General features: G+C 55.8%; 1 protein-coding gene across 4 annotated transcripts; it reads left to right on the top strand.

The window, feature by feature from the left end:
* Window positions 1-3,287: 3,287 nt before the first annotated feature.
* On the top strand, window positions 3,288-11,438 carry BNIP1 (BCL2 interacting protein 1). Of its 4 annotated transcripts, XM_036313571.1 has the most exons (7): window positions 3,925-4,182; window positions 5,080-5,158; window positions 5,513-5,605; window positions 6,912-7,003; window positions 9,452-9,659; window positions 9,751-9,869; window positions 10,833-11,438. In XM_036313571.1, exons 2-7 carry the CDS (start codon window positions 5,120-5,122, stop codon window positions 10,924-10,926), a joined length of 645 nt encoding a protein of 214 aa, XP_036169464.1. In that variant the 5' UTR covers window positions 3,925-4,182; window positions 5,080-5,119; the 3' UTR covers window positions 10,927-11,438. The 4 variants fall into 4 exon arrangements, with proteins under 4 accessions (XP_036169461.1, XP_036169462.1, XP_036169464.1 ...); XM_036313568.1 differs by lacking the exons at window positions 3,925-4,182; window positions 5,080-5,158 and adding an exon at window positions 3,288-3,522; XM_036313569.1 differs by lacking the exons at window positions 3,925-4,182; window positions 5,080-5,158 and adding an exon at window positions 3,294-3,522 and having other exon boundaries at window positions 9,452-9,553.
* The last annotated feature ends 13,201 nt before the right edge of the window (window positions 11,439-24,639 follow it).

Genomic DNA, 24,639 nt, shown 5'->3' with positions numbered 1-24,639 from the left:
TGAATTGTTGGCCTCATGTTTTCGCCCTTCCTGTCTCTGGCTTTTTTGAGGCTTACCAAGGTAACGGTGTCCTCTTGAGGGTGACCCACGGCCAGGGGATTCCCAGCTAGAGGCAGCGGGGACCTGGAGGAACATTGAGCTGTTACGTAGATGTATTGATAAACATTGGCATTTTTCATAGCTCAGAGCATAGTTTTGTTTATACTTATTCCTCTTCGATTCTTTGGGCAAGCGATTTCTCTGGGAAATAAAATATTTTGAGTCTCTTCTCACTCAAACGTTTGCATGTTTAATAATTTAAGTAAGAATACACAGGGCCTGAGCCGGGACGGGAGTGAACACCATCACAGCAGTGTTCCTTCTGCCAGGGCCTGTGCTAGGTGCTGGGCTCCAAGGAGACTCGAGAGACCCCAGGAACTTCCGGCCTGCGGAACGGGCAGCTGCGAACAGGATCGCAGAACAACACAGGAGTTGGCACATGCGCAGAGGGCTCTAGGCATGTTACCACCCAAGTATTTGTGAGGACGCAGGTGCCACGTCAGCGGGGTGTCAGAGAATTGACCAGCCTGTGTGCCTGGGCCCTGGAAGAAGCCCTCTTTGCTCCATTTGAGTGACACTGAGCCTGTCAGGAAGCAGATGGACATGGCCTCGCACGGACTCGTTCTGCTTCAGGACCTGATCTCTTGAGACCGCCCCTCATGGGAGCCTCTGCCGTGGCCCAGGAAGCTGGGGGGAGCGGGGGGAGCTGGGGGAGCCAGGTCAGTGCAGTTCTCGGGAAACTAACCCTCTGGGAGTGGTCTGCAGTTCACCGACATTGATGGGGAACCAGGAGAGCTCCTCAGCCACCAAGAAAAACACTGGTTGGGAAATACTTTAGTATCTCGACTGGAAGGTTCAGAACAGCAAGGAGGAGTTAAAGTCCTAGAAGGCGAGGGTGGTGCCGAGGAAGCCGCCCCCCGCCAGGTGCTGTCCCATCAGGGAACCCAGCGGCTGCTCTCAATGGCCAGCGAGGTGGGTAGTCATCAGACTAGACTTAGAGGAGGGGACTCACCCAGCCCCAGCCCCAGCCGACGTGAGACGATTCATGTTCATCTCTAAGGGACCAGGCCGTGTCGCAGGCGCTGTTGGGAAATAAAGGGCTTAGAATCTGAAAACCAGGAAGAACCAAAGCCCAAGTGTCGCAGGTGGAGGAACCAAAAGCTAGCCTCGGGATCAGTGGGGAAAGACGAAGGGAGCAAAACAGCATTGGCCGTTGCAATGGGACTGTGGGTCCCCAGATCGCATACCTGTCCCTCAAAGATGGCTTCTAGCTGGCGGGCTCAGAACTGGGTCACTTTGTTAGAAGGGACTGTGTGGGAGGGTGGAGAAAAGGGGCTGGATTTTCTTTTTTACTTGCAGAGAGAGGCAATTGGAGACTGTCGATTGCATAGGAATTTGCAGCAAGAAGCAGGATGTGAAAGGGGCCCAAGGTCACTCGGGCAGATCTGCTGGCCAACTTCAGGCTTCTTCACTGTCCTAAATAGGGAGCGTCTGTTTGAGGATCCAGAACGTTTGACCTGAAAAGTGCCAACCTCCATCTCTTTAAAAAGTTTTAATCTTAAAATGACAGCCAGGAGTTAACAGGAAATGTTCAAGGTCCAAAGAAATCTTGAAAATACTATGAAGGACACAGAAAACTTGAACAAATGCAAAGATAGACCAAGTTCTTGAACAGGAGCAGTCAGTAACACAAAGTTGTCAGTCTTCCTGCATTAAATAGAAAAGTGAATGCTGCCCCAGTAAGGACATACCAATGGGGTTAAAAAAACAAACTTTAACATCAGTTCACATAGGAAAAATTATAGGTGGGAGCTACTAGGGGCAAAGCAGCTGGTGGTTAATCCCCAACAGATATTAAGACACACAAAACTATAATAATTAAAAGTGTCATTTTGGTGCATGAATGACTTGGTAGGTCAACAGACTAGAAATACATTCAAACTTAAGAATGTAGTATGTAAATGTGGCATCCTGAACCAGTGAGAAAAAAAATGGATTATTCAGAAAATAGTGTTGGAACAACTGGGTAACCCCCCTCTGGAAAAAGTAAAGGCTCCATACTTCATACCAATAAGTCACCATACATTTTGGTAAAGACCTATATGTAAAAAACAAAAAACCCAGAAGAAATCATAGAAACAATTCTTGGTGGTGGGCGAAGGCCTTCCCTAACTTGGATCCCAAATCCAGGAGTCATAAAAGAAGATTGATAAATTCTATGTGAAACAAAAAATTAAACAATTTTTGGAGCACTTCCTGTGTGGCAGGCTCTAAGGTTAAAAAACAGCCAATTAAAAATTCCATAGACTAAGAAAAAAGCTCATAGGTAAGAGCTAATCCTTCAGCAAATAAAGAGCTCCCGGGAGTTGACAGGAAAAAGACCAACCCAATGAAGAAATGAGCAGACAATAAATACAAATAATTCTCAACCGCATTCACGAGAAGAGAAATGCAGATTTTAAAAATGGCATTTTTCACTTGATCAGATCGGCAAACATCCCAGTGTTGAACACACCATGTTGCCCAGGCCGTGGGAAGCAGGCATGCCGGAGGGAGTGTAAACTCCCACAGATCAGGCCTCTGTGAAGAGCGGTTTGGTGGCGAGGGCCAGAACTTTCAAATGCCCATGCCCTTGGACCTGGCAATTTCGTTCGCGCTGGGCCAGTTGTCACTCCCTGTGCCGGTTTCCTCGCGTGTAAAAAGGGGATAATTCTACCTCCTGGGGCTGTCGTGAGAGTTAAGTTAGATGATACACATATAGCACGTAGTACAAAGAGCCTGCCACACAGGAAGTGCTCCAAAATGTCAGTATAATATAGTAACAGCAGCCAGCGCGCATGCGCTCCGGCCCAGGCCACTTTCCCACGCTTCGCTAGGTGCTTTTCCCCCCCGTCTCAGCCCATTGAGTCCTCCGGCCAACCCTGCGCTTCCCACCAGGTGGCCCCTGGGGGGACTGGGCCACAGAGGTGGGATGTGGGTTCACTATCGGAAACATACAAGAAAGCTTAAAGAAATAGAAAACACTGTCAATGCCACCTTCCAGGGACATCCCAACTGGTACTTTTCCAGGCTTGCTTTTCCCCCCTCTCTATGCAAAAAAAAAAAAAAAAAAAAAAAAATCTGTCATCCTTAGAATGGCTGATCTGCGGGAGATGGGGAGAGGCCACCGTGGAAGTGTTCTTGATGTTCCCTCCTCTTCCTCTCCGATTTGTTTTTCCCTAGGACCACACGAAAAGGCGAGGCTGAATTCGCCCCAGGTGCCGAGGGAAGTCCTGGACTCGGCGCCGCCGCCCCCGCGGGCCTCGGGCCGGCCTCTAGGGGGCGCTGGCGCGAGGCCGTGCGGCGCGGAAACGCGTTTGAACTTGGCCGCCGCCGCTGCCCGTAGCCGGCGTCTCCAACATGGCGGCTGCCCAAGATGTCCACGTCCGGATCTGTAACCAAGAGATTGTCAAATTCGACCTGGAGGTGAAGGCGCTTATCCAGGTACTGGTTCCCGGGGCCCCAGCTGGGCTTCGGCTGCCCTAAACCCGAGCGCCGCTGGCCTCCTGTGAGCCCGCGGGCTCCCTCCCGAGCTTCCCCCGCTCGGTCCGGTCTCCCTCTCTGGTCGCTGGCCCGCTCTATGGCCGCTCCCTCCTCTCCGGCCCCCTTTGGCCCCTTCCCCTTGACCCTTGGCCTTGAGCCTCCATCCGGGTGGCGTTGGCTCGCCCTTTCCCGGGACCCCCATGTCCCTCGCCCCTCCCCAGGCTTCCCCTTTGTGGCCCCGCCGGCCCCCCCCCCCCCCCCCCGCTTGGTCCCCCGGCCCCCCGGCCCCCCGGCTCCCCGGCTCCCCGGCCCCCATAGGGAGCCCCGCCCCCGCCCCCGCCGCTGGGGGGCGTCCGGAGGCCTCAGCCTCGCCCCCTGCTGGCCAGCTCCTCTGGGCCTCTGGCCCGTGGCCCCCAGGGCCGCCTGGCATGGGCGGCACCGGGGGAAATGAGCGGGGGAAATGAGCGTCACCCGGGCCGAAGATGTGATTTAGGAAATGAGGACACCGAGTCAAGTGGCGAGGCCTGAAGCTGAAGGCGGGTGGTGGCAAAACTGGGACCCCGAGAAGGGACTCAGAGCACCGAGGAGCGTTAGCCTCATGGAGCCGTTGAGGGGTAGAAGGTAAAAGTGCAATAAACCAGCTGGCACACGCAAGGGCTAGGAATGTAAACGCAGCTCCTTACGTTTAGCAAGAAGGAAACCAAGAGTTTTAAACCTCGGTTTTAGGCAAATCGTTTCCATTTCCAATAAATGTTACTAAACATTAGATGTAGATTCAGAGTTTGCAACTAGCGGGGACAAAAAGTGAAGGAAAGTAGGGCCTCCCACCACCACCACCACCACCACTACCACCACCACTGCCGAAACCAGGTGCAAAATAAACCGAATGAGTTGCCAGGAAGTGTGATTTAATGATTAAGCCAGAGAACAAGTGAGGAAGTTTTAATGCAAACATTTACACTCCCCTTCTCCCGTGTGTAAACCACCAAATGCCCGGCCAGTTCTGAAATCTAATGAGAACGAGCGATTATAGCCAGGTTCATTGCACTCTTACTGTGCTTCCGTTCCTCTGCTAAATGCTTTCTGTACATACATGGTCTACCAGGGGTCCTCAAACTTTTTAAACGGGGCCAGTTCACTGTCCCTCAGACCGTTGGAGGGCCGGACTATAGTTTAAAAAAACAACTATGAACAAATTCCTATGCACACAGCGGCAGCAAAAACACCCAGCTGGCCGGATAAATGTTTTCGGCGGGCCGCATGTGGCCCGCGGGCCGTAGTATGAGGACCCTGGGACTCTCTGCAGTAGGTAATACGATGAGGGACAGAACTGAGGCTCAGAGCTCAACTGATTTTTTTTCGAGGTTGCACGGCTAATAAATACACAGCCAGAATCTGCATCCGCATAGTCTGGCTCTAGGGCCTGCTCTGAAACCTGGCTCCACTCATTCTGACTGTGCAGAAACGAATTCTAAAGCTACCCTCGAGTCTGTCTCCAAACACTGCGCTCTATAATAGGTGGTTTGTGAAATCAGATTGAAGCTAATCTTGTCATCTGATGCCCGGAATTCAGCGCCCCGATCCCCAAAGGTCTCAAGTGAGTAGTATCTGCTTTGGGTTTACATTTTAGTTGAACACACAAGCTACTTTAAGGCTCTCAGACTTGCCAGGTGGCGTTTTGTTAAACTTCAGGAACTAATAAGTCAAGACAGAGTTGCGTTTCTCTCTCTGCTTTTATGTTACCTATTCACAATCAATTTAAAGAGCGATGAGAAAAGTGTAAATTATAATGTGTTTGCTTGTGTTGCAGAGGTAAACAGCAAAGACCAGGCTGAAATACGGTCGGGGGGCCAACCTTAGCTGTGGCGTAAGCCAGCTCTCCCTGTACTGATGGTGTCATTTTCTTTCGTTGCCCTGAGAAAGGCCCCCTCATCTCTTCAATGTCTCCTAGGATATTCGAGATTGTTCAGGACCATTAAGTGCACTTACTGAACTGAACGCTAACGTGAAAGAGAAGTTTCAACAGTTGCGGCACAGAATACAGGTGAGCAGCGCAGAACTGAGATGCTAAGGAAGGGGGAACGAGGAGGGGGGCTCCGTCCTGAGACTGACCTCTGCCGGAGAGCTGTCCAGGTCCTTCCTAAACGTGTAGACAGGGAGGGAGCTGTACTAACCTGCTATCCAGGTCACTGCTAGGAAGTTAGGCATGCAGCGCACAGCCAGCTGTGACAGACGGTGGCAGGGACACCATTGTCCTTGGAATTTTTCAACTTCAAAGCTCTGCGGTCACTTGAACTACTTTCTTTTCTCTCCCACTCTCCAGCCCATTCACCCCAGTCCATCACCAGTGTCTCCTGGGTAAATTTTTGAGGCTGTCGCTTTGCCCAGCCTCCTCCCCTCTGTTTTGTAATCACCAGTCGCATCATATGCACATATACGCTCCTGAATGTGACTGTGGTATATGTGCCATCTCAAAACACAACAGCGAGAAGTACCGGTGTGGGTAACGTAGGTGTTTCTGCGCTGTGCCTTCAGTGAGGGTGGCAGAGAGCTGCCCGCCTCTCAGAAGGTGTTGGGCACCTGCTCTGCCTACATGTGGTGCTGGGGTGTAAAGCCTTAGATTGTTCATATTGCGAGGCCCCAGATGCCAGCCACCAACTGAACCCGAGAAGACAGTCTGTTCCAGAGCTGGTGGAGAAACTGGCTGTTTGGACCCTCAGAAACAGCATGTCTGTGCCCTGCGTGTTGTCTTCCAAAGGAACTTTCCGGGGCAGTTCTCAGAATCGGTTTTTGATATCCCCATGATGTCTAAGTGGGGTCTGTCTCCTGTTCAGATTTTTGTGCTGCGTGGCAGGTGCACGTCGCCCTCTCAGGCAGCCACACCACTCACGGCTGTCTGCGCTGGTCTTGGGCTCCTCCTCGCTGTGGGGTCTTGGGATTGTCCTTATTTTCTTTCTTTTTTTAAAAAAATATGTTTTTATTGATTTCAGAGAGGAAGGGAGAGAGAGAGAGAGAAACATCAATGATGAGAGAGGATCATTGATCAGCTGCCTCCTGCAAGCCCCCTACTTGGATGGAGCCCACGACCCGGGCACGTGCCCTTGGCTGGAGTTGAACCTGGGACCCGTCAGTCTGCAGGCTGACACTCTATCCACTGAGTCAAACCAGCTAGGGCTGTCCTTATTTTCTTACCGACTCTGCTCTCTCTAAAAGGATGTTTGGCATTCCTCAGTGCCCTGCTCTAGGAGGGTTTTCCAGTGCTGCTTATGGCCTGGCTAGAACTAGAAGTGCTTCCTGGTTTTCGTATTGGCTTTACAGTGATTTTCACACAGAGCTGCTTTCCCCCAAAGGAGCTGGAGCAGTTGGCTAAAGAGCAAGACAAAGAGTCTGACAAGCAAGTTCTGCTCCAGGAGGTGGAGAACCACAAGAAGCAGATGCTCAGGTAGGCGGCTGGCCTCCCGCCGGTGGCCTCTGCTGGTCACGTGCTCCCTGGGAGGCTCCCTGGATTTGCCTGAGACACCTGGGGTCAGTGACCAATTGTGTCATTTACACACGGACTGGATGTTCTCTGGAGATGAGTAATTCTCACAGGGGAGGGCACGCAGGGGCTGTTGGGGAGGTGGAATGGGCACAGTTTACAAAGCACATTTACATTTGCTTTGTTACACTGTATTTATATTTTTAAAACAAAACCAAAAAAAGTTTGCTATTATAATATAGGTCCTTTTTATCTAAGGAGAATTGGTACCAGAAAAAGTCCACTGAAAGCGAACCTATTTAAGATGGACCAAAATTTAGAAAGTTTTGAAGGGGCCTTTTTCTTAAAAGTGAAACAAGAACATGTAAATAAGCTCATGTTATATAAAATTGAGGTGATTGTGACTGTGTGCTAATGCTTGATTCTGTAATTGAAGGTATGCGCTATTTCTTGGTATTGAATTGGGGGACTTTTCCAGCAAAATTGTCTGGAACAGTACCTGTCCCTTCACTTTTGACTTTTGTACCATAATCATAAGAGGGATTTTATTGCAAAAGTATTTGAGGGCCCCCTCGCCGGTGTGGCTCAGTGGATAGAGCGTTGGCCTGTGGACTGAAGGGTCCTGGGTTCGATTCTGGTCAGGGCACATGCCTGGGTTGCAGACTCGATCCCCAGTGGGGGGAGTGCAGGAGGCAGCTGATCAATGGTTCTCTCTCATCAGTGATGTTTCTATCTCTCTCCCTCCCCCTTCCTCTCTGAGAGCAATAAAAATAAAATGTAAAAAAAAGAAAAGCCTTTGTGAGGCTCCATCACCTTCCCAGCCCTACGGGGGCCGTTCTTCCTGAAAGCCCTGCGGGGCCCCTCCCGAGGGCTCCCTTCGCCCTTCGTAGGTGGTCGGACTCAGCCACCTCCGTGTTTGTCTGCGGCTTTGCTTCTGATTGGAGAGACGCTCCAGCATCTCCCCCCGATGGCAGCTGAGTTTCTGACACCCAGCGGTCAGGAGGCCGCTCGGCCGCCCGCCGGGCGTGCAGGCCGTGGGTGTGCCGGAGGCTGGTCTGAGGGGCGAGGGAGGTGTGCGCGGTGACCAGAGCTAAAGTGCTTGGCTCGGTGATACTTTGTGTCAGGACGCCTTTTGCTTCCCAGGGCCACCAAGGGCACTAGATGACAAGCATTGAGTAAGGAGGATCGCCGTATAATGTGCAGAAGTTATGCCGGACAGAATCACTGAGCGTGGGCGGAAAGTTGTGGAGTCGAGGGCAGAGGAGCGAGCAGTCAATCAAGGCTTTGGCTGTGGTGTGTGGGACCTGGGCCTGCCTGGGTGCCCGTGCTCGTCACACCGAACAGTAAATGCTGGCTTGCTTGTCTTTCTTCACAGGAAATGTGAGCCCCTCCAGCGGGCACTGTTGCTCATTCATCTTGCATCACAGGGCACGCAGACTGTCTTGCTAATGACAGTTTGAAAAGGTCACTGATTTTTTAAAACATTAGCCATGAAATGGCATAGCAGCCGCTGGTCAGGCGTCAGGGACAAATCTGAAAACTCAGCCTCGGGTGCTGGAGAGGACCGCCTGTCAGTCCACGCACTCTCCGCGTGGCTTGAAGTGTTTCAGGGGAGCGCGGTGGGTGTGAGCCCGCTGCCTACGCGTTCTAGCGCACGAGCTTGGTTCTCGGAGGGACCCACTCGCTTTTTCTGGTCCACCCACAAAGGCGGCCCTCCTGGCTCCCGGCCGCCGCTCACCCAGTCGGAGCTGTCCCTCCCAGGGAGAGCGGGTAACGCCTGTCAATAATCATGTCCCACCGGCCTGCTGGCCCATTGTGTTTGTGTCACCCGCGATCTGTCCGTGGGGCGTAAAGAACAGCAGACCTTGGAAAAATGTTGAGGAGAACTGCCTTTTGATGATTTTTCTACTTCTTACAACAAATACTGGCTGAACAGCGGGGCCCAAAACTGTCAATTTGGTGCTGGTAATGCAAACATGGGTGAGGCAGGTCTCGCGAGGCAGAGCCCGCCGCATGCAGGGCAGAGCAGTGAAGTGGGGAGAGCTGGGCAGAGCCGGGCCTGTGTGCCCCACTGGGGATCGGAGGTTACCCTGAAGTCTGGAGCCATGTGGGCTGCATAGAGAGCTGTGCCAAGGCCAGACTCTCCCTCGGGCTGCCCGGGGGACAGGGACAGTGCGGGCAGTAAGAGACTGTCCCGGAGGCGGCCGGGGTCCAGACGAGAGGTGCCGGGGCCTGAGCTGCTGCAACTGCTGGGGCAACAGGAGGAGGAAGCAGCGGGAGGTGGGGGTGGACTCCGTGGGCCGCCCCTGCGAGCCCTTCCCCACCACACCTGCCGGAGGGAAGACCTGCTGTGACTGGAACTGCCAGCCCAGCAGAGTCAGCAGAAACTCACGCATGCCCTTGTGATTCCAGCAATCAGACGTCGTGGAGGAAAGCGAATCTCACCTGCAAAATCGCCATCGACAACCTAGAGAAGGCAGAGCTTCTCCAGGGAGGAGACCTCTTGAGGCAAAGGTATCTGTGTCTGTTACAGAGGCAGCCCGACGCCCTGCTGGCCGTCGTTAAGAGGCTCAGCACACTCCTGGGCACGACCAGGAACATGCAGCAAACAGGCATGCGCGTGAGAGACTGAAGCATGGGTCTCCCTCGCCTACGGGCTTCCCTGCAGCCAGGCTTTTGTTGACCTTCCTCCTCCTCCTCTGGACTCCTAGGAAAACCGCCAAAGAGAACCTGGCGCAGACGTCCAGCACCATCACCGAGAACCTCATGGGGATCAGCCGGGTGATGTCCCAGCAGGTGCAGCAGAGCGAGGAAGCCATGCAGACGCTGGGTAACGCCGGGCTGGAGGGGAAGCTGCTCCCGGGACACCGGCACCTGCCCCAGGCCCCTCCGCCCCGCCCCGTCCACGCTGCCTGCCCTGCCCACGGCTCCCAGTTGCTTCTGTATCGATCTGCGTTCTCCAGCAGGGATGGCACCACAAATTAGGTGGTCTCATCCGCCTCTTTCTTCCATGAATGGAAGCATCTCACACGCCTCTTTCACGCTCGCTGTCCACGTAACAGCAGGTTGCCTTCTGTGGCTGTTCGGTGATGCCTTGCTTTACTTTGTGGGGGAATCGTGCCAGGTAACCTTCTTCCCAAGTGGCAGGCCCAGGTACCCATGCTCAGTGGTAAAGTTGACTCCCGGGCACAGCGACCCTGAGGGGACAAGTGCCTCCTGGTAGGTGTCACTTGGTGTCCAAGCCCAGGCCCCCCGTCTTTAAAGCTACAGCCGTGTCCCGGGACCAAAGGACTTGCTTGTGTGAGGGCTGGTGGCAGGGCCAAGCCCTGCCTTTCCTGATCCCACAGAGAGCAACCTGGCCGTCAGGTGTCCTGGTAGGGCGCCCCCACAGGTTAAAGGGCCTGGTGCCCTCCAGCTTCTGTCCCTTTACGGACCTCGTGGGGCCGTCCACGGTCACGGGATTGGTTTTGTGGAGGGTGGTCTCAGCAGCGCCGGGTGGCGGCAGGAAGCCTTGTTTACGGTGAGGAAGAGCCTCTCTGCCCTTCTCCCTGGGGGTCCACCTGGGGCTCCCCGCTGTGGCCTGTGACGCTGTATATAGGAAACAACGGCTCTCCCCGGGTGAGACCCAGGGGAGTTTGTCCTGGTCTCCACTCTGGCTGTCTCTGTTCACAGTCTCTGCTCTGGGAACTTGCTTCAGAGAGCAGTGTGTGTGCTGGGAGCCCGGCCAGCAGGCCAGCTTCGGACTGTCCGCTCTGCAGCCTCTGAGTCAGGCTCCCTCCCTCTTATGTTTCAGTCACTTCTTCCCGGACTATCCTGGACGCCAACGAAGAATTCAAGTCCATGTCGGGGACCATCCAGCTGGGACGGAAGCTCATCACAAAATATAATCGCCGAGAGCTGACGGACAAGCTGCTCATTTTCCTGGCCTTGGCCCTGTTTCTTGCTACGGTTCTCTACATTGTAAAAAAGCGGCTCTTTCCATTTTTATAAGAGCCAAGAGCTGCCAGCGTCTGCCCTGTAAGCTCCAGTGTCAGGACCCAGCCAGGCTCCTGAGCTCTGGCCCAGCTGCCAGCCGACCCACCTCCCCGGGGGTCCAGGTGCTCAGCAGGACGGATGGAGATGGTCCGCCCGGGTTTTGGCAGGTGGCTGCCTTGTAAAGGACGGCAGAGCCAGGGGAGGCCTGTCGTCGGGACGCCTACAGGCACAGGGACTCCGAGAGCCACCGACACGGGGTGGCTGCTACGTGGGGCACGCGGAGCCCACCCTCTGGGCTGTGATGTTCCGCTCTCTCCCTCTCCCACTGCGGCCTTCATGCCTGATCAGGGGGAGGGAAGAGAAATGGGGTGGGAGGATGATGACTTGGGTCCATTCCTGAATAAACTTGACTGTATTGAATAGAGTGAAATGCATTTGGTTTTATAAGACATCCCCCCTTGTGTGCCTCTGTTTTTGATGTCCAGGTTTCTAGGACATGAACGTCAGTCATTTATTTGTTCATCCAACAAAGCAGCCTGGAGCGCCAGGCACACGCAGTGTTACAGATACAGCGATAAGCAGCCGCGGCCCCTCCCCCAGGGAGAAGGAGACAACCTGGCCTGGGTGCCCTGTCGCAGGGGCTGGCCCACCTTTCTCTGAGGTCCAGAGCTAAATATAACCAAGGAGAGTGAAGCTGGTGATAAGCTGAGGCCTGTCTGGGCCCAAGTCCTGGTGAGGCCAAGGGGATAGGCCCGGGCCAGGCCAGGCTGGAGACGTCAGTGTCTGTGTGGGGGCCTGGCTAACCTTGCACACGCATCCCAGCCTCCCCACTATTTATAGCCCAGAGGCCCTGGGAGTGGGGTGTGGAGGCAGAGGGGAGAGTGGGAAGAGCATGGACATTGAAGCTTGGCTCTATTACTAATGGACCACGTGGTCATGGCAAGTGACCTCATGTCACTAAGCCTCAGTTTCCCCACTTTAACTGAGGGGCCATCGTCCATATAGACCAGTGATGGCGAACCTATGACCAGTGATGGTGAACTCATTTTTTTGGTTGATTTTTCTTTGTTTAATGGCATTTAAATACGTAAAATAAATATCAAAAATATAAATCTTTGTTTTACTATGGGTGCAAATATCAAAAAATTTCTATATGTGACACGGCACCGGAGTTAAGTTAGGGTTTTTCAAAATGCTGACACGCCGAGCTCAAAAGGTTCGCCATCACTGATATAGACACTCGCAGAGTCCGTTTCTGAGAATCAAACGAGAAGGTGAAGGAGCGAGTGCAGCTCCCAGGTGACAGCAGTGGGAGTCCCGGGTGCGGAGCTCTGGGCCCAAGGGTCCTGCGGCGAACAGCCCGAACAGCCGGGGCTTGGGGAGAGCTGGCCGTGCAGCTGCGGTTCTGTTTAGATGTGGTTGGGCGGCGGGGCCTCAGTGAAGGCCTCAGCTCTGAAGTGCCAGGTGGTCACGGGACCGAGCTACGAGATTGGCTGCACACCGCAGGCTGACTCGTTTGATGAGTAGCTTTTGAGTCGCAGTGTGGGCATGCTTTATACTTTATAGCTAACATCCTTAAACAGCTCCTGGCCCAGAAGACGCTGGCTGTGAATTGGCACACATGTGTCTTATTTATAGTTAAGCTGAAGCTGAGAGTAAAGCACAGATGGGAAAGCCCCGCTCAGATTCCAGCTGTAAGGGCAGCAGATGGATGTTATCAAGTTAGGATTTTCTTGTCTTAACATTTTTCTTCACTGCTTCCCACAAACTGTCAACATCCTCCTCACAATATGGAAATGTGTGGGCTCTGTACTCCTAAAAATTCCTTCTTTGACACTTTATTCCTCTTTTACTTGCCTTCTGGAAATCGTGTTGAATTTAATCCATTTTGAAATATCAACATTTATCTTACAACTCCCATCAGCCACTGGGGTTGAAAGTCATCGCCCGCCCATCAGGAAGTAGCCGTCTCCACATTCAGCCATGAGGGGGCACTGTTCACATTCGCTCTATGGCCTTGGAGACTGTAGGAATAACCCCATCAGCCCATATGAAATGCTCTTACGGACTTGCAGGTTTTTTTAAAAAAAACCAAATGTTCAAAGCTTACTTATAGATCTTGTTTTTGGAAGACATTTCATAAATGACTTTATTTTTGCTGCTAAACAGTGGGGCAAGCTTGTATTCCGCATTGTAATTAGCGGATAATCAAGGAATTAAAAGTATAGAGCTGTCAAGAGGGCTTTCATTCAAATATTCACTCAGCACCGACTCTGTGCCAGGCACGGTGCTAGGATACACATTGAACAAGACAGGTTCCCTGGGGCATGGAGCTGACAGTAAGTGGGGGAAGGGCGGCAGGTGATACAGTTAACATTAAAGAAATCGTTTACTGTGTGGGAAAAAGCGTTTGGGGGGAAGTGGAGCAGGCTAATGGAGATCTGGAATGTAGGCGTGGCCATTCGCAGGGCGGTTAGAGTCGGCCTCATTGAGGAGGTAAGATGTGAGCAAAGACTTGGGTGGGGGGACGGGGGACACACCACACACACACACACATTCAAGGGAAGGGAGTATCACACAGGGACCAGCCAGGCAAAGGCCTACGGTGGAAGCATCTACGATATTGTGATTTATAATAAGAAGAATTACATATTTGGTCTTTGTCCTGTTCCTGCCAAAGCCCCTAAAACCATTGTATTTCCTGTGAGGAGGGTGACCAGCACGCCTTGTGCTACGTTAATGGGGACTTTTGCAGCCGCCCGAGGAGGGGGCTGGTTGCAGAGAAGCCAACCCTGTGACGAGAGGGCTGGAGCTGTCAGGCCTACCTCCGACCTCTGGGGCAGGGAGAGGGACTGGAGATGGGGTTCAGTCACCATGCCTTTGTGCTGAGGCCTCCATAGAACCCATAGGGCAGGTGCAGAGAGCTGGTGAACACCTGCAGGTTCTGGAGAGTCAGGTGTGCGCTCGGGGAGGGCATGGGAGCTCCACACCCCTCCCCCGTACCCTGCCCCATGCGTCTTTTCCATCTGGCTCTTCCTGAGTTAGATCCTTTCATTATAAACCAGTGATCTAGTCAGTGCTAGGTCTGATTTCTGTGAACCACTCTAGCAAATTAATTGAACCCAAGGAGTGGGTCATGGGAGCCTCCAATCTACAGCCTGTTGGTCAGAAGCACAGACAGCAATCTGGACTCACAGGTGGCGTCTGAAGTGGAGGGCGGGGCAGGACTGCACCTGAACCTGTAGGATCCGATGCTCTCTCCAGGTAGCTTGTGTCAGAATTGAGTTGAATTGGACACGCAGCTGGTGTCGGAGACTCGATTGGTGACGTGGAAAGAACCACACATTGCAACTGGGTGCGAATCTAAGCGTGGCTCCGTGGGGAGGTCTCCCCTAGTTATCCTGGCATGGTGGGGAGACGCAGCCGTGTGTGAGTGACCCCTTTTGGGGACACTCCCTTGCTCACGACAAAAAGCACGTTCTGTGTGTCCAGTTCTACACATAAATGGGAGGCCCTGACCTGAGGGCCAATGCAGAGGACAGCGGCGCCTGTGTCCGGTGCCCCCGAGGAGCCGGAGGGAGAGAGCCATCCCCTGGGAGGGACTCGGTGCCGGTGCTTCCCCTCGAGCCGCTCCCCGCTCTCTCCTCTCCTCTCCTCACCACCCAGCTCCGGGCAAGCTCCTTCCCTCACCCCACGCCCCGTCCCTCCATCCCTCTGCTGCCATCACTGTCCCGGGACAAGTCCTGCCTGGGCATCAGCACCTCCACGCTGCCCCGGGCATCAGCACCTCCAGGCTGCCCTGGGCATCAGCACCTCCAGGCTGCCCGGGCATCAGCACCTCCAGGCTGCCCAGGCATCAGCACCTCCAGGCTGCCCTGGGCATCAGCACCTCCACGCTGCCCGGGCATCAGCACCTCCACGCTGCCCCGTGCATCAGCACCTCCAGGCTGCCCCGGGCATCAGCACCTCCAGGCTGCCCGGGCATCAGCACCTCCAGGCTGCCCGGGCATCAGCACCTCCAGGCTGCCCGGGCATCAGCACCTCCTGGCTGCCCTGGGCATCAGCACCTCCTGGCTGCCCTGGGCATCAGCACCTCCAGGCTGCCCACCTGTCCTCGGCTCCGCAGTGTTGACCAGAGACCTCTGCTCTGTGATAACAACGCTCTTGTTCGGCTCCTGCTCCTCTGGCAACTCCTGCCCACTCTTCTTTCTCCATCTTCTCTTCAGCCCTGAATGCTGGCGTAGATCTTCCCTCTTCTCCCCCCTATGTTCTCTCAAAGGCAAGGTCATCCATGCCCCCAGCTTTAACATCCAGGGGGTCAGCAGCAGCAGTTCCAAAGTGACACCTGCACTGCGGACGTTCCATTCAGGAGTGTCGGAGGCTCCTCCACCTCACGTGTCCCTGATCCCCTCCGTGCACAGCCCGGCCCTTCTCCTGGCTCCCCTCTCATCCCACATGCCTCCCATTTTTTCTGTCCTTGGTCTCTTTCCCCTTTACTAGCTTCCTCCTCCTCCTCTTCCTTTAAATGTTTTTATTGATTTTAGAGAGAGAGGAAGATAGAGTGAGAGAGAGATAGAAACATCAATGATGAGAGAAAATCATTGATCAGCTGCCTTCTACACGCCCCCTACCGGGGATCGAGCCCACAACCCAGGCATGTGCCCTGACCAGGGATTGAACGTGACCTCCTGGTTCATGGGCCCACGCTCAACCATGGAGCCACACCAGCGGCAGGGCAGTCGCCTCTCCTCTTGACACCTCCTCCCGGCATCCCAGATGGTGAGACCCAGCAGGTCCAGGTCAGCACCGTTCTGTGCTGGTGCGTGTAGGGAGCCTCAGGGCCCTGCTGAAGCAATTTGGCAGGTGACTCAATTGGGAGACGCTTCTAAGGAGAAAAGGTTGTAAAATCAGTTCTGTTTTCGCCTTGGCTAGTGATGGTCTCCCTGGGCCTGGCCTGAGGGCTGGCCCATGCTGCCTTTCCTCCCGGAGCAAGGGCAGAGCAAAAATAGCCAGGCTAATCTAAGAGATACGGGGTAGGAGTCCCAGCCCGCTGTCAGGACGGAGGGCTGCGGGCGTGTGAGTGTGAGTGTGTTGTCACCCACCCCCCTCGGTCCCCAACGGCCAACCCCAGGGCCCGTGAGCACGTGGTCCAAGTGCGGCCCTGGTGGCAGAGAGGTGGGTTCGAATGGTACCCTTCCTGGCCCAACGCCCGAGGACGGGCCCTCTGTTGCTTGCTCCTCGGGAACACTGGACAGCCAGTGGCATTGACCCCTGCGGGTGCTTGGGGGATTGATGGACGTTTTGGGTCATTCTGCCTCTTGGCTGTTATGAATGAGTGGCAAACCTTTGTGAAAACATGTGTTTTCACTTTTCTTGGCTGTGTCCCTGGGCGTGGAATCGCTGGCTCCCAGGCTAACTCCAGATCTGCCGCTTGGAGGAATGGCCACCCGGCTCTGCAGGCGGCACCTGCTCATCCGGATGCGCTGCTGCTGAGCTGTGTGCCTGGAGCAAGTCCCTCAGCCTCAGGTCCTCGCAGCCATGGAGAGGCTGAAACCCAGGGGGTGGGAGGGTGAGAAGCGGGTTAGTAAATCTAAGGGTAAGTTTTTGTTTTATTTGTTTTTGTTTTTCTTAAATTTTTGCTCAATCATAACTGAATGTGAGTTTGGTTCTGCGATTTAGGGGACTTCCCCTCATCCCCAAGCACTGCCACGCGGAGACACGGAGGCGTTGCTATCGTCTCTGACCTGTTCCTGGTAAGGACAGACAGCCGGCGAGAGCCAGAGAGCCGGCGAGAGCCAGCGCTGCCTGGGACTCCAGGCCCCCCCCCGCCCTCTGCTCAGAGCCCACTGCGGGGCCTGGGCTTACAAACACCGCGATGACTGCCAGGGCCGAGCCGGGGTCAGGGGCCGAGAAAGGGTGAGAAGACTCCACCTCACCTCGAAACCCACACCACAAAACTGGAAGAGGATTCCATGTCTTGCCCGCCGGAGCAGCAGCAATGAAAAGCCCATATTGTTCGGTGTTGGCAGAGGTGGGGTAAGTGGCACAGGCCCCCCTCACCCCGGTCCTTAGATGTGCTGGGCCCTGAGTTTGGAGAGCAGGGCTCGGGAAGCCCACTGCATTGCCAGTCCATCGGGAATCCCCGCACTTCCCCACGCAGCTCCTCGAGGAGTGTGCCGTCTGCCACACCCGGACCCGCAGCTCACCACTCGCTTCCGGAACAACATCATGTGTCCGAACAATAAACACGTGAACACACACAAAGCGGGCATGTCTGTGTTCAACACAAATCATGCCATCCAGGGCCACACAAGGGCCATTTTCCTCACTTACTTTTCCTGCTGATTTATTGTCCTCCAGCCTCTGCTCCCAGCTCTCAGGCCAGAAGCTTCCCTTAGAAGCGGCTCCACTGTTGTTGTTTGACACCAGCTGTGGCACTTTTTAAGGAGACTTTTCCACTCCGTTTGATGGGTGTTTGATATGCTAATGCCCAGCAGGTTTAAACAGCTGGGGGGAAGGTGGCCTTGACCCTGAGGAGCTGAGACAGATGTACCCATTGCACCTCCTCCCTCCTCTTCTCAAGCCCATCACCCTGCTTCCTGCACACCTGCGGGCGCATCAGCGCCAGCTTTCCATTCAGCTGCTGGACTTGGGCTGAGCAGTCTTGCAAGTCAGGAAGTGACAGCTGCCACCCCATCTCCTCTCAGCGAGGACTGGCCCATTCAGCTCCTGAGGAGGGCACTTGGCAATAACTTGAGTTACAGAACGTGCACTCTTTTCCCCAAGGGACGCCCCTTCTGGGTGTCAGTCCAAGGGACTGTCTGCATGTGTCCGTTGCTGGGACGTGAGGGAGTCCTTGGTACTTTGGAGACACCCGGCATGGGAGAGGCGGGGTGAGGACGCGGGGGCGGGCCTGTGTGGAGGCAGCAGCCCCGCTGGATGCACTGTTAGCAACAATTTTAAAACGAACGAACGGAAGCAGACAGGGCACAGGCAGCTGGAGAGGCCCGTGTGTGTTCCCGGCACCGTGTCCGGCAGCAGGAGGCCCTCAGTCCCAGTTGGTCACTGCCGCCAAGTCCACGTGGAAGGCCACGCTGCCTGGGGAGCGCAGAGCTCAGCTTCAGGCTGGGGGAGTGGCGGGTGGGGCAGCTGGAAAGGGCAGGGGGAGAGGTGCCCCCACACATGGCCGCAGCGCCTCCCGGTGGGTGGGGTCCCTCGCAGAGCAGAGCGTGTGGGAAGAGGAGGCTCTGGTGGGCCGCTGGGCCGCAGGGATGCCCAGGGCAGAGGGTGAAAAGGGCCCAGCAGAGGAGTGTGGAGGCACAGAGAGAGCACGGGGGTTGGGGCGGGGGGGGGGGGGGGGCTGGGCAGGGGCCCAGGAGGCAAGTGGAGAGGAGGGGAGGGTCCAGGTGCCAGAGGCCAGGGAGGCCCAGGAGGCCGGGTCTGAGACCTGGGGTGCCCTGCCCGGTGGTTTCAGGAGGGAGAGGGCAGAGGTGGCCGTGGGCGTGGATCATCCTGTCAGGAGGTTCGGCCGAGATGGCAGAGGGGCTGTCCGGGAGGGCCTGTCCTGTCCGGGAGGGCCTGCGAGAAAGGAGGCTTACTTTTGCAAAGCAACAACAAGGGGTTTCCTGGGGAAGACAGCATGGCGGTTCCTCAAAAACTGGAACATAGAATGACCCGCCCTCCTGGGAACGTCCCCAAAGGGACTAACAGCAGGCACGCGGGCACGCACTGCGCGGACGCAGCCAGGCCAGAAAAGAAGGCAAACATCTCCCTTCTGGAAAATGGATTTGCAGGAAGGTGAGCTTTTAGGGACAATATTTACATCCATCTTTCAGTCCCGCAGCTCATGTTACTCAGCGTCACCCTGACTTCAAACACTTCTGTCCGGGGGGACACAGGCGTGGCCGCCGCCCCCTCAGGATCAGGCATGGGTGTGAAATCCAGGGCCTCCAAGGAATGCGGTGGCAACGGCCTGAGTTTTAACCATTTTCTAAACCGAAAACCTGGAAAGCAAAGAGCAGGGCACATTCGCAACCCAGAACTTGTCAGCCCGCCAACCACAGTATATCCAGTGCCTCTGACCTGGAGATCCCACGTCCAGGCTGCTGTTTGTCCCCCTGTTTCGCAGTCCTGTAACTGGTACAACAGGCGTGAGCCAGGTTCCTCCCTCCAGGAGCTTCCCTCCTTTCCCTGGGGATGGGTGGTCTAGCGGAGGACACAGGAGGTGACTCAGTTGTGTTAGGATTGGGCTTTGCAATAGTTTGCGTCCTCAGCCAGGTGGTGGGTGCGTTGCTCTCTATGCCGAGCTGTCCCTGGAAGACCTCCTGACACGCAGGTGTGCCTGAGACACTGACCCCATCCGGGGCATTCTGCAGACCTGGGCTGGGAGCCAGCTTTAGGGAGCCCAGGTGAGAGGCGGGGCCTGATGGTGGCCCTACAGGACCCCACAGGCCTCAGGAGCTGTGAGCCTCTGTGCCAGGCCCTGCCACCTGCCGCCAGCCACAGGAGCCACCCGCAGAGTGTCCATGGGGCTGGGGCTGGTGTCCCAGGTGCTCAGAAGCTGCAGGGGACGGCGGTGGGGGCGGGGGTGGGGTGGGGAGGTGCCCCTGCAGGCCCAGCGCCCGGCTGCTGGCTTGAGTCTCCATCTTCATACAGACACTTGCGCCTGGGTGCTGATGTGTCCCCGTTAGGACAGCCATGTCACCTGCAGGCAACCCCCAGCCGTGCCCGCGGGCTGTACACGTTACAGCTTCCTCATGGTTTTCCAATACTCGATGTGAAGGAACGTGACTGGATCCCGCGCCTCAGGAGTGCCTACCTTATAATGGCTAAAAACAGGAAAGCGAGGTTCTGAAAATGTGGTTTGGACACTGTAAATTTTCTGAGGTGGCAAATCAGAATTTTCGAAACCTTTGTTTTGCGCCACTTCCTTGTGCTGTGACATGCCCACCCTCTCGTGTTCACGGCTGTGGGCCGTAGAAACATCACCATTTGGGTAAAGCTTTATGCCGCTCTCTCGGGGGAGGGGCGGGGGGACCCAGGCTGGTCTGATGATCTGGAGGCTGGGGGCAGGGGGCAGGGGTCCTGGTCGCCTGGAGCCTCCAGGGCTGAGTCAGCAGGGAAGGAACAAGTGATGAGTGACGGAGGGAGGGAGGGAGGAAGGGAGGGAGGGAGGGAGGGGAGAGCTCTGCCTCCAGAGAGCAAGGGTCCTTTTCCTCTAGTCATCACTGTCCACCAGGAAAAGGTCTGGCTGCAGCTCGTCACTGAAATGAGAAGCAGCTCTGCTTCCGGAGGGCCCCCCCCCCGCCGCCCTGCCCTTGGGTCCCACGGTCATCGGTCATCTCTTCCGTTGGGGTCCAGAGGGCACTGACGGCAGGAGTGCACTCTTCCTGCCTCTCCTCTCGCCCTCCTGGCAGCGCCCAGGGTCCTTCAGCCAGAGCGGCCTCCAGGTGCGGCCTCCCCCTCGCTCAGGGCCACCGCAGGCTTCAAAGGCGCCTTTCAAGGGAGCAGACGGGCTCAGCTGGGCCCGCAGGGAACAGTGATGAATCTGGGCGGGAAGCTGATTCTGTCCAGGGCCGCTCAGTCCACCCGCTTTGCAGCCCAGCTGGGCGCCTGTGCAGCCTGCAGCCGGGCGGGGCTCAGGGGAAGGAGGCAGATGGCCGCACCCACAGGCCAAAGTCCGGGTGCCGGGTGGGTGTCTGCATTTCCCTGGGGAGCCCTGCGCCTTTGGGAGAATAACTCCGGATGCTGCCTGTCTTGATGGCGCCCTTGGTAGTTAGGAAAGAGTGGCTCTCCGGGTGTCACGTGTCCTCAGGCCCAGGCTGGCCCGGGGGCGGTACCTGGTGTGAGAGGATCCTGCCTGCTGCCGAAAGCTCGGGTGGCCGGAGAGCTGGAGCGCAGGCCTGGACAGCGATGGAGAGCTTGGATGTTCATGCCAGTGGCTTTGGACCTTATCCTGTGCTTGAGGGGAGGGCCAGGTGTTGTGGGCCAAATGAGGTGCACCCCGAACCCTGGCCTGAGGAGCATCTGGTGTCCTGCCTGGTGGGTGTAATTGGCTGTGCTGGTTTAGGAACATGGCCACAGACTCGTGGCACTTCTTGTCGCCTGGAGGAGGGTCTACGTCTGTCAGGAGGCCCATGTCCTTCCTCTTGGAAGTCGGAGGCTCGGGATGCTCTGGCCGAGCGCTGCAGCGCGGGGATTCTGTGCGAGCCCCAGGTTAGCTGATCCAGAGCCCTGGTCCTTGGAGACCTGAGCTGCCATATACGAAGTTCAATTACTCAGAGGCCGCCATGCTGTGAGGAAGCCCAAGCCACACAGAGGAGCCGATGGAGATGCTTGGGTTGCCAGATCCAGCTGAGGCACCCGATGAGTGAAGAAGGCTCCAGAGGATTCAGCTCCCAGCCATTCCAGTCTCCCAGCTGGGGCCCCGGACGGACATGATGGAGCTGAGACAATTACCCACACCCTGCCTGCTCCGAATGCTCTTCCCACAGCAGCATTGGAGGGCTGTTTTACGCCACAGGTTTGAGGTGGCTTGTTACCTAGCAGTAAGTAGATGAGTGGACCGTTCCCAATCATCTGAGTAAGCCGGGATCTTATCCCCAGATGCTTTCACGTGGGCGAGGCATGCAGTAACGTGTGAGAACGGGCTGGTGAGGGACCTGGCGAACATGCTGTCCTTGCAAATGAACACCCACGTGATGGCCCTGGGTGAGCCCTTAGATGTAAATATGAATGAAGGGTTTGGGGGACACCCCAGACTCCAACCAACATTATCTGGGGCAATCTCAGGGAGGCCCAGCATCTACTGTGTTGTGCCCATCAAAAGAGGCCACCCCGTGGTCATGCCAGGCAAGAGGATGGGAGAGGGGCCCCCGAGGCCCCCCTCATAGTACCTCCAGCTCTGTCCATCAGGGCACGGTGGGTCCTGCCCTCCCTGCCTCTAGGTCCTGTCTCACCCATGGATGTTTCTCCATGACGGTGGTGCCCTGGTCCTGCCACTTCTGGCCTCCAGGCCTCCAGAGTGTCCCCAGGACCTGGCACAGTATCTGCATATATTAGTTGCTCATTAAGTATTTTGGGTCATGAGTAGGTGTCTTAAAACCGCAGGACATTGTTGTCGCATGGTTCTGGAGGCTGGGAGTGTGAAGTCAAGGCTTCAGCAGGGCCGTGCTCCCTCCGATGACTCTGGGAGGATCCTTCTGGCCTCTTCTAGCTCCTGGTGGTGGCAGGCGATCTTTGGCATTTCTTGGCTTGTGGCTGCACCGCTCCAGCCTTTGACTGCATCATCATGGCCGTCCTCTCGCTCTGTGTGTCCACAGTGTCCCGTTTCTCCTTTTCATAAGGACACTGGTCATAGTGGATGAGGGCTCGCCCTCATGGCCTCATCTTTTTTTTTTTTTTTTAATATATTTTATTGATTTCTTTTTTTTTACAGAGAGGAAAGGAGCGGGATAGAGAGTTAGAAACATCGATGAGAGAGAAACATCGATCAGCTGCCTCCTGCACACCCCCTACTGGGGATGTGCCCGCAACCAAAGTACATGCCCTTGACCGGAATCGAACCTGGGACCCTTGAGTCCGCAGGCCGATGCTCTATCCACTGAGCCAAACCGGTTAGGGCTTATGGCCTCATCTTAACGAGTCATGGCAGCAATAGCCCTGTTTCCAAATAAGGTCACATGCTGAGGTCTGGGGGTCAGGGCCTCACATATCTTTATGGCAGTGGTTCTCAACCTTCTGGCCCTTTAAATACAGTTCCTCATGTTGTGACCCAACCATAAAATTATTTTCGTTGCTACTTCATAACTGTAATGTTGCTACTGTTATGAATCGTAATGTAAATATCTGATATGCAGGATGGTCTTAGGTGACCCCTGTGAAAGGGTCATTCGACGGCCAAAGGGGTCGCAACCCACAGGTTGAGAACCGCTGCTTTATGGGGACACAGTGCAACCCATAAAATCCAGGACAACTTTGGTGACGTAAGTCCACCCCTGAGATAAGAATCTGCTCCCAGGATGCTCCAGACCTTTGAGCCACAAAATGAGGGTAAGAACCAAGGCGGGGTTCACCAGGTTACCAGCGGAGCACCCACCCTCCTCCACCCAGGGAACCCAATACATCAGCTACACCAGCAGCTTGCTGCCCCAACTTGAGGTGCTCCCCCCCCTTTTTTTAAAGGTTACTCAGTGTATATTTTATTTTTTATTTATTTATTTATTTATTTATTTATTTATTTATTTACTTATTATATTTTCTGGATTCAGAGAGAGGAAGGGAGAGGGAGAGAGAAACATCAGTGATGGGAGAGAATCATTGATCGGCTGCTTCCTGCACGTCCCACGCTGGGGATCGAGCCTGCAACCTGGACGTGTGCCTTGACTGGGACTCGAACCATGACCTCCTGGTTCATAGGTCAACACTCAACCACTGAGCCACACCGGCCGGGCAGTGCTCCTCCCTTTTATTGTCTTTCTGCCTGTCTCCTCATACGGCAGCGCTCACTTCCACATGTCATTGCTTTATTCACTGTGAGCCCAGGAGGGGCAGGCTCCTGCGTATCAGACACTGGTCCCAGTAAACTCCTCTCCCGGCCCCCAGCACAGCGCCCGGAGCGTTGACTGAGCGATGCACGCGTGCTCGGTGACTCGGAGGGAAGGACTGTCTCAGGAAGCTCCCTGTGCCCCGCTCCGGAGGGCAGAGCCCGAGCCCAGGAGCGGCCGGGTGGGGGAGGCTGCAGCCGCAGGCTATCGCATCGCATTGGCACATGGATTGGTGGAGGTTTCAACCTGAAAGCAAAATTGCCGCCTGAGCCTTTCAGGAGATAAGGCGTCTGAGTCCAGCGATAGCGGCGCCCCTGGGAGCCAGGGAGGCGCTGGGCAGGGATCAGCGCACACCCGGCCCCACGCGCAGGCCAGCGGGTGGTAAATATAGAACAACAGGCAAGTGGGGCCCGGCCCCCTTCTCTCCAACTGCGATGGTCAGTAGGACCGAGCGGGGCTTGCTCGCCCGCCCCTTTCCAGCGCTCTGGCCTCTGAAGACAGCCAAGGTCACCAGGGCCCCGTGACAGCAGAGCGGAGTGTGCACTCCGCACACCCTCTTGCCAGAAGCAGCCGCACGGCCGGCTGTGGCCGGTGGTCAGACAGCGAACGCGACGATCTCTCTCGGTTCCCCACGTGTAGAAGCCCCATTCGGTGACTTCTCCCCTCTCTCACGACGGCCGTCGCGGGGCGCTTCCATATGAGCGTCATTCGTGGCAGCTAGGAGCCCAGCAATGCACAGGAACCACAGGAACCGAGGCCCAGGGGGGAGAGCGTCTGGGCCAAGGTCACGCAGCTGGGAAGCAGCACCTGACCCGCCCCTCCCCTCCGATGGCACCGCCTGGGATTGTCCGCGAGGAGTCTCGGCTCTGCGACCTCTGACTCTGCCGTAGGCCCGTCTCCTGCTTGCGACACAGACTTGGGCCGCGGGGAAGAGAGCTGGCGTGTGAGGAGCCTGCATTGTCGCGTGTTACCCTCCAACAGCACGCGTGGGCCTATGTTAGCCCCGTTTTCCAGCCAGGGAAGTCCGGGCTCCGAGAGGTTGCCCGAGGGGGCACGATGCAGAGCTGGGGTGCCACCCAC

The sequence above is a fragment of the Myotis myotis genome, unplaced genomic scaffold (assembly GCF_014108235.1).
Source record: "Myotis myotis isolate mMyoMyo1 unplaced genomic scaffold, mMyoMyo1.p scaffold_m19_p_6, whole genome shotgun sequence".
Taxonomy (NCBI): domain Eukaryota; kingdom Metazoa; phylum Chordata; class Mammalia; order Chiroptera; family Vespertilionidae; genus Myotis; species Myotis myotis.
The sequence above is the reverse complement of the archived record's forward strand: the minus strand, read 5'-3'. Positions and strand labels throughout refer to the sequence as shown.